This window comes from Monopterus albus, unplaced genomic scaffold, assembly GCF_001952655.1.
Source record: "Monopterus albus unplaced genomic scaffold, M_albus_1.0 scaffold7.1, whole genome shotgun sequence".
Classification (NCBI taxonomy): Eukaryota; Metazoa; Chordata; class Actinopteri; order Synbranchiformes; family Synbranchidae; genus Monopterus; species Monopterus albus.
Genome location: NW_018127887.1, coordinates 120082 through 129626, shown reverse-complemented (window position 1 = coordinate 129626; position 9545 = coordinate 120082). Strand labels below are relative to the sequence as shown.

The following is a 9545-nucleotide window of genomic DNA, read 5'->3' as shown; positions in this document are numbered from 1 at the left end:
ATCCTATACACAAAGTAAAGCAAAGTATTTCCCCAAGCTTAAAAGCGTCTTGTCCACCAAATCAAAGCAGTTCAGTTGGTTCCCTTTTTGTGCAATAAAGTGTAGCGCCTATTCTTCATTTTGGCAAACCTGTCAATAACTTGACTCTTACTCAGTTTACAAAGTTCTTCTTGCTCAATTGATAAGACAGCAAGATGGTGAAGCCTGTCTTGGCCCATTGTGCACCTCAGCCAAGTGTGGAGAAGTCTCAGTGCGCTGAATGACTGTTCACGGTTTCTTCTGTTAAAGGGAGTTTTTCCTCCCCACTGTCGCTGAGTGCTGCTCGGGGGGGGGGTTGTTGGGTTTTCTCTTTAATAATAGAAATAATAACAGTAAGGTCTTGTACCTTACTGTGTAAAGTGTCCTGAGATGACTGTAGGTGTGATTTGGCGCTATACAAATACAACTGAATTGAATCCATGTGTTCTGTGTATGAGCACATTACGGGTTTTTGTGTATCTGTGTGTTTTGGCTCTGACTGGTAGAGGCCCTCCTCTAGTACCCCCCAGCTCCATCTCTCCTGCCAATACCTAATTGATTTGGCTCCATCCTGCCTGCTCTACTTACTCAAGTAGTTAATTAACTTAACTTTTAATTTGTTTCCACACAGTGCCCGGGTAAAACATAAAGCTGACACAGGCTGTGCAGTGTTTTTTTGTCTAACAGTGCACACAAAGGTGGGAGTCTCACAGCTAATAAACTGGCCTGGGGGTGGGGGGGGTCGAGGTCGAGAAGTTGCTTGACAGTTTACTGGCCAGTGGCTTCACTGCACAACTCAGTCCAGTTCTTCTTTTTGCTCTTTCAGTTTATGCTCTATTACTCCGCTTTTCTCATTCTTGCTCCATTTTTACCTAAATACCTACCATATATGAGATTCATTGCTTAAAGAGATGAATAAACAAACATCTTTCCAAAATTTCATATTGTACTTTTAAAGTAAAAAAACAAAGAAAATAAGAAACTTGTCAAATCCCACAGTTTGTTTACCGGTAAACTGTATCTTACATAAAGAGCTACATTATTTCATCAGCTTTGTGCTTTACACTCATAAGTCAGGAATGAATTGTGAATATTTCTCATTTTGCTAAGATGTCTTCAGTTCACAGCCACTGCTGGTGACCTCTGTATATGCATTGCTCTGTTCTGTGTGCACTTTTCACTCTATGTCACAGCTTTTCTGTATAGTGTGAAGACCAATGTTGTTGAGCTAAATGGCAAACACTCATGAACTGCAGTTTATCTTAAACAATAGCATTTTATTTAATGATCACATAAATATTATTCCCTGAAATATGTTACATTTACTTGCCAGTGGTTTCATTGCAGGTTAAGCACAAGTTGGGGCTTAATTACACAGAATTTCTTGTAGCACACAGTACAAGACAAGTACTTAAATATGTAGGTTATTACTTAAGAGCATCATTTGTTGTCATACAGTGACATAAAATGGGAAAGTGCAATTCAGAATAAAAATATTCATTGATTAATCAAAAAAAAAAAAAAAAAAAATCACATCTCTGATTTATTGTACATGCAGTAAAAAAAAAAAAATTGTAAGGCAACACCCCAATTATTGTTCAAATGATTTTAAAGACATTATTAAACCTAAAAGATTTTCTAACTAACTTTCATGCAAGTTCATCAAAATATTAGAAACATTTTGTATTTTTCGTTTTGTATTTTTAGATAAATAAATTTTTTTGACAATATTGCAATGACAATTGATCAAATAAGTGGAGTAACTACCTGTAACAAAGTTCCATCAGGTGATGCAGCAGAACACTGCTTATTTAGTGGTTTCCACTAAAAGCATAAACACTTCCTATTTTCACGTCTACTTCAAGTGCACATTTTTCTCTGAAGCATCATATAATTCAAGTTTGTTCATGTATGTTTAAATGCTTTTCTGTAGACAGTCATACTATGTCTGCCTGCTTGATTATATTATAGCTAAAGATTTAATTCATTGTCATTCATTAGTGAAAAATGAACATGTACTAATGGTAACATGGTAAATTACTACCATTTCCATCTGCTATACAAAATAGATCTTTAGATTACATATACCTTCTTGGTAGCTTATAATATCCAAATGTCAGGGTGTAAACAGATATTAAAATGTTCCTGATGTAGAATAAGTTATGTCTGAAATTCAGAGCTGCAGCAGCACCTGCAGCACAAACACCCTTCAAAAGCTTCTAGGAGCCGCCCATGGTGTCTCCAGAGTCGGCAGCAGGTGGACGATTAAGACAATCTATGCGCATTGTGAGGCCCTCTGTGGACATGATGGATGAAGAGCTCTGACTTGGTGACATCAGTCCAGTTTTGAAGGAGCCTTGCAGGTTCATGTTGACACACAGAACTCCAGACAACAGCTGTCTCTTATACTGGTCGAGACGCTTGATCACATCCTGGACTGCAGAACTGCTCCCATTCGCCCAAGTGGGAAACAGGCTGGTGGAGCTGAACCTGGATGGGAGGGACTGGGAGTGGTGTAGCTCCAGCTGACAGAAAAACCTAGAGCAAAGGTTAAGAGGTGTGAATGAGGAACCAGCTGCAACTGGTTCACTTACGGTTATTAAAGCAGCTGTAATAGATCATTTAGAATAACAATTTAAACAGCCTCTGTCATGTCTGTACTGTAGAGAAGCACTCTTACTTATATGTAAATATCTTGACAATGGTTTTGGTCTAAAAATTATTTTAATTTAATTCTTTCCTTCATTGTACAAGTTACTGCACACACTTCAGGCATTCATCTGAATTTGTAATTTAATTTAGATATGTCTAACATTTAAGACAATATACTGTCCTTATTTCCTCCAATATTTGATTATTTTTATTAGTATTTTCTATAATATTCAGTCTGAATCTGTGGTGACAGGAAGGTCTACACAGATATTTGTTGACCTCAATGTTAACTATGGTTGTTGACATGTTGCTGAAAACACAAGCAAAACTAAGGTTGACCTCTAGATGTACAAAATTATATGCAAATGCTGTGTTCACAGCTTGTTTCTGCTGCCCCCAGGTAGCCAAAAAAGTTACTGCAGGTTTAACCCACTGGAAATTCTGTGGATATCATGAAGATTCTATTATAGAGAGCATAAACTGGACATTTAAAGTATTCTGGCATGATGGCCTTAAAAAGTCAAGGCTAGCTATAGTCTTTCTAAATACATAGCATAAATGGGGAACAGAGTGTCACCTACCTGGCAGATACTTGTCGGAAAATGCTTCTAGAGGTCTGACGACAAACACGCTGCAGGACTTTTAATAACTGCTCTTGAATCCATCCCACATCTTCCTGCACATCTGGTAGCCACTCCAGCAGTCTACACATGGGATATGCAGCTGTTAGTCAAGAGGCACAGAGTGCTACACCAGTATATGTCTTTATGGTCAATACAAAAATGGCTAGAAGATTATCAGTTCCATTAATAACTATTTTGGGGGCATGTCAAATAAGGAAGGAACAGGACCAGCTGTAGTTGAGTTCCACAGCACCTGACAATCAAGGATACAGCAGACTCCAGAGGGAGAGTGTAGGGGACCATCATGGCTGAGGCCATCCTGACAGGAAGCAGGTTGCTTAGCGACCGCATCAGGCTCCTCCTCTCCACGCAGGCCTCAATGAGAGCTGCAGCGATGCAAAGAGGATCACAGCAGTTACCATAACTGTGCACAGAAATCCTTTTTCCTCTTTTCCAATACAGCAATTCTCAATCATGGATTCGCTTAAAACACACAAACACTGTGTATACATACACATGTTAGGATACATAGGCTACACACAAGGCCAGCATCTATTTCTTCCTCACACAAGTTGTATAATGTTATGCTACCTCTGTGCAGGGGGAGTGGAAGTTGTATGATGATATGGTCCTCTGCTGAGGAACTGGTGTGAACCATCTCTGCTCTTTCTTCTAAATGTGGCTTTTCCTCCTTTTTATCATGGTTATTGTTCTTCTCCTCGTCATCATTACAATCCTCATTTTCTTCTCCATTAACTAGTAGGGGTCTGTCTCTGAGAGGGCCGTTGAAATTAAGCAATCCTGTAAAGAAAATCAAATACGAAAGCACTTATTAAATCTGTTATCAATGGTGAGGCAATTTCTTAATTTCAAATATTCAACTAGTTTATAGGAATTAACATACATTAATGTTGTTTTATCATGTTGAAAATATGCTTACAAATTAGTAGATGGTGAATGACATATATAGTGGTCATTTTCTTGTTTATAAAGCATTTAACCCCCTTGTACACACTTCACTTACTGAAAGAAAATACGTTGGTATCCAAGGGGTAAAAAAATCAAAACAAAAAGGCTGTGCATATCAGTTTTCATGCTGTACAGTTTATTGCCAATAAATAAATAAACAAATTAGTAACCAAAGGGAATGACACATGTTTAATCACAAGCCAAAGCAAGCTATTGATTTGGTGACGTCGTCAGAGATAGCATATCAGTGTACACACTGTACATATTAATATTTTCTGGCCAGTAGATATGAGATCAGTTAGGCCTGTTAGTACTTGCAGCTGACAGCAAAATCATTTTATGTTATGTATGTAGGTGTCAAAATTAAATCAAACAATTACTGAGAAAGGAGCCTTGCAATTTAGCAGTGTGGAACTAATGTTCCTGGGGACTGTAATTACAAAGCATGACACAAAAAAAAAATTTCCTGCTAACTATGGGAAAGGGCCTTGAGTGAGGAGAAACAACAGTGCTTATAAGAGACATGGGATGTACCCTGTATAGTGCACTACAGTACAGTGTTCACCACTTTGTAGTGGTGTCTGAAGGCTGTGTGTAGATGTATCCACTATATAGTGCACTCAAAAATTACATAGATATTAAACCAGTAGTGAACATGGCATGTACACTTACCATTCCTCTTTAAAAAGTGCAGAGCATCTTTATATCCCTGTTTACACATGGCCTTCAAAATCTACACTCAAAACAAACACATACATTCATCAGTCAAAGCAACACACCGAATTCAACTGAGCCAATCAATGTGTCTGTAGATGTGTGTGCGTATGGCTCAGAAAGTGACCTACCATTGGGTCTGGAGGGAAAAGAGCTCTGGAGACTCTGTAGAGGTTGGTGAGTGTGAACTGAATGCTTGTGTTAGTGAATCGCAGCTCATGTAGGTTGGTTGAAGTGTCTCGGGGGCAGATGTCACTCTCTCCACAGAATGGGGACACAGTGATGGTGTTTTTCAGCTCATACTGAGGCAGGTTATCCGAGATTCCTCCATCGACATATCGCTGAATGATACAAGACAAAAATTTGCATCTGAATGAACAGAAACTGATCAATAATTGTGCAAAGTCTACACAGTGCTTTACTATGAATCATTTTGATGTCAAATGTCACATTTGGCCACAGAGCAACTGTTACAAAGGATATGACAATAGTGACATCATATCCTGTGTATTTATTGATTGTTTTTATTAAAGCTGGTGAACTTTTAAACCCAATATGTGTCAACGGATAAGATTAGAGTGACATCAATTTCTTGAATCTGAGCCACTGGGGGAAGGAGAGAACAGGACAACCTTAAAGTCTGGGCCAGCATGGTCCAGCATGGCTCTGCCACTCTCAGCGTTTGGTCATATGCCCTACATACACACAAGCGTGTGTAGACTCTTAAAACTCATCACAAAGGCCACAGAGGGAGGATGGGAACGCTGGTATTTCTCAATAATATTTCCCACAAAACCTTTGTGCTAGAAACATGTCCAGCTGAATAATACAAATTCTGCTTTCCTCTTTAGTGAGACCTCTCATAAACACTCACTCCAGAGGAGTTTTATAATCACTGTTTCCACATACATGTGCCATTCAGAACAAACACATTCTTGAGGAAGGGAGGGCTCAGATAGGGGCAGTTACAGATGGAAGTGCCAAAAAACACCAGCAAAACACAATGAGAGGAAACAGAGCACATGGTTCAAGCAAAGCAGTGAGGTACAGTGATCATTACATCGCTTCAACAGCCAAAATCCATACATCAAGGTAATTAATATGCATTACCTCCAAAATAGGATAATGGCAGTGGAAGGAAATGTACATGCTGAACAGTAGTGAATCCGCAGTACTCACCACTCCTTGCAGTGTAGGGGGAATAAGGCCACAATAAACTGGGATGAAAGCACTACAGACACATGCCTATTTAAAAAAAGAGAAGAAACATAGTTTTTGGATACATTTTTTGATGTGACATTAAATGCAGAAGGAAAACTAAACTAAATAACATACAAGAATAGTACAATTTGTTGAAATAGTGTTATTCTACTGGACTTACAGTGGAAGTCATCATTATCCATTCTTAAAGGAAGCATTACAGTTCGAGTTACATTTTCTTATTACACTGTTGTAGCTGAGTCAACTCACTGGTTATCATCAGGGCTCTAACACCAGTTAATCTGCAAATTAGTTTTTGGATTTACTAATTCATAAAATATCTGAAAATTGTGAAAAAAAATGTTGTAATGTTCCAGATCCTAACATGATGTCTTCATTTGTCTGAACAACAGTCCAGAATCTCAAGATTTTCAGTAGCACTTGAGAAGCTGAAACCAGAGATTGTGCATCTTTTTTTGCCCCATGATAAAGGACTTCACTATTTATTAACAAGTTCAACTATAAAATGATCAATCATATCCATATTACTAATGCTCCATTCTCAAAATGGTCTTGTATGCAAGTGGAATCTGAAAGCACATATGGGCTTCCCCAAAATACTGTCACATTGTCAGTACTGAATAGTGCGCTCTGATATCCAATTTAATTAATATCAATTATTTTGCAAAGTATTGTGAAAAATATGCCACACAATGCACACCTGTATCAGCTCTTCCTTGTTGTTGAAGTGAGACACCAGGACATTTTCTCCATCTGTCACTCGGGTGAGAGAGATTCCTAACCGCCCGCTGGCCCGCTCATGGCAATCATCCGGCAGAGTGCGCTGCAGCAGGAGGCGCATAATTTTCACCAGGTTAAATGAAGGGTGCATGGGTCCAAGGAATCTCTTTCTTGCCTCTTTAGCAACCTCAATGATACCTGCACCAGTATCTCCTGTGAAAACATTAATAGACGTTATAGGAACTGTAGAGAACTCATTATCATATGAAAAAGGGGCAATGACCAGGGTGGAAAGTAACTAATTTTTACAGTAAATGCTTAGAAAAAGATGAGAGAGAACATCTCAAAAGAGCTTTTTGAGATGAATAAAGTTCTCCGTGCAACTGTAGGATGAATCCATTATACAATCTGTTCAAAAGTTTTAAGTATAATAAGTAAACTTTGCTGGTAACATTTATGCAGTGCTAATATTTTTATTTCCAAGTATGTTTACAGTGTATTCCGATCACTTCTCCCACCACTGGTAATTCAACCGAGATGTTTTCAAAAAACTACATCTGAACTTGTTTCTGAAAAGAAATGCAAAATGACAATGGCTCAAAACAACTGCAAACAAGCACAAAATTACAAAGACACACAAAATGCACCCCCCACCCCACCCCCAGAAGATATACATAATAGAGAAAAAAATACCACTGCTGTGTTGTTTACAGTCACATTGGGCCACGGCTCTTGCTCCATTGTAGGAGGGTGGGCGGGTGGGGGCTTTTACCTGTGTCTTCCCATGGGTCCATTGTCTCATGATCCGTTCATGCTTTCGAACAGTCTACAGCACGAGCAAAAACTTAATTCTTGAGTTTAACAACCCTGGTAGTCTTTTGTTCGGCGGCCACTTGCCATCTTTTTCACTTCCTGGAAACGCTTAAAATAACAAAACATACCTACCAAGACAAACTCCCGTGACCAAAGAAGTGGCGGTGAGAGCTCCAGCTGATGCTCCATATATGTGCCTGGCGTTTTGCACCAGAAAAGGAGCGTGCTCGTGCAGACAGCTGGCCACACCGACATGGTAGATACCGAGGAAGCCACAACCGGCAAAAGAGATGTTCCATGGCGAGTCTAGCGGAAACATCCCGGTGACCGTCCCAAACAGTAACAAGTGGGGCTAAGGTAGTTTACAAATGATTTGACAAAGTTCACTCAGGGACTGAAAGGATTCAAAAAAGCCAATACTCTAAAAGCTGAGCACTCTTCATATTTTGTTAACAACGCCTCTTTGTATGCTGTTTTTAGCATAGCATACTTTCTCTGCTAATTGTTTTTTAGCTTTTTGGCTAACGTCAGAAGTCACTTTTTCGTTGCTGGTAACGTCGCTAAGTTGACATTATTTAAAAACATGAAAATCCCTTACGCTTAAGCTTATCCTTGTTGCTGAATGTTGTAATTAAAACAGCCCTACGCTATTTAAATAGCTACGCGTCAAGTCTCGCTGGTTCACATAGCTTTACTTATGTATTGGTAGGAGGGCGCATTATAAACATCACAATCGACACCGCTAAGGAAACTGACCAATCACAATTGAAGTTGTTGATCAACGGACCAATCACAATCCGTAGCGCAGAAACACCCATGAAGTCAGTGGCTGCGCACTCTCGTTGCTCTGACAGCTGTCAAATGTTTTTTTCCCAGGCAGAGGTGCAAGTTTTATTTTGTCTGGTCTAAATTTATGTGTCTGTTTATGGCCACATTTTTGTCAGGACCAATCTGTCCATGTCGTAAGAAACTAAACGAAGCTATAGGTATAGGCCTATTTGGACTTTCTTTCGTGATAGGTGTTATCATTAGGAAGTATGTGTATTGATTTCCCATGAAGTAGGCTATAGGCCCTGTTAACCTACTGTTCACAGATTAATTAAAGCAAGTCTGCGATCGTGTGCACAAATAGTTATCTGCTCATGTTTATTTGTGAACACTTTCAATGTTTTTCCAATACAGGAACTAAACATCTTGCATTTGATAAAACATTGTTTTACATTTTAGTACTTGCTTTTAAATCCCTCCGTGGCCTCGCACCTCCCTATTTATCTGGCTTGCTTCACTGGCATACAACTACACATTCCCTGAGATCTACCTTTCAGTTTCTTTTGCGTGTGCCCAGAACAAAGTGCAAGCTTAGAGGCGATCGTGCCTTTGCGGCTGCTGCTCCCAAATTATGGAATGATTTACCACTGCCCATTAGACAAGCCTCTTCTTTGCCGGTTTTTAAGTCCCTTTTGAAAACTCATTTATTCTGGTTGGTGTTTTGATACTATTTATTGGTGTGATCTTATTTGTATTGATTGATATCTTATTTTTGTGTTTATTTTATCCGTATTGACTGATGTCTGACATTGGTGTTGATTTTATCTGTCCTTGTAAATTGTGTTTATTTTTAATGTATATTGTTAATCACACTGTACAGCACTTTGGTCCGTCTCGGTTGTTTCAGTGCTTTATAAATAAAGTTGGTATGGTATTGTTCAGCAAGAAAAGACACTCTGTGATAAGGATGGACAAATCTGGATTGTGTTCTCTTGTTTGCAAACGATAGTAGGATTTCACAAGAAATTGTAATGAAATCACAAATCA

At 39.0% G+C, this 9545-nt stretch overlaps 1 protein-coding gene across 2 annotated transcripts; it reads right to left on the bottom strand.

Moving 5' to 3' along the window:
* Window positions 1–1559: 1559 nt before the first annotated feature.
* Window positions 1560–8552, bottom strand: pnpla2 (patatin-like phospholipase domain containing 2). Of its 2 annotated transcripts, none has more exons than XM_020585497.1 (10): window positions 8487–8552; window positions 7863–8082; window positions 6898–7130; window positions 6156–6221; window positions 5108–5317; window positions 4935–4995; window positions 3885–4094; window positions 3547–3679; window positions 3252–3374; window positions 1560–2556 (listed from the first exon to the last, which is right to left on the bottom strand). In XM_020585497.1, exons 2-10 carry the CDS (start codon window positions 8047–8049, stop codon window positions 2238–2240), a joined length of 1542 nt encoding a protein of 513 aa, XP_020441153.1. In that variant the 5' UTR covers window positions 8050–8082; window positions 8487–8552; the 3' UTR covers window positions 1560–2237. The 2 variants fall into 2 exon arrangements, with proteins under 2 accessions (XP_020441153.1, XP_020441146.1); XM_020585490.1 differs by lacking the exon at window positions 8487–8552 and adding an exon at window positions 8329–8467.
* Between the last annotated feature and the right edge of the window lie 993 nt (window positions 8553–9545).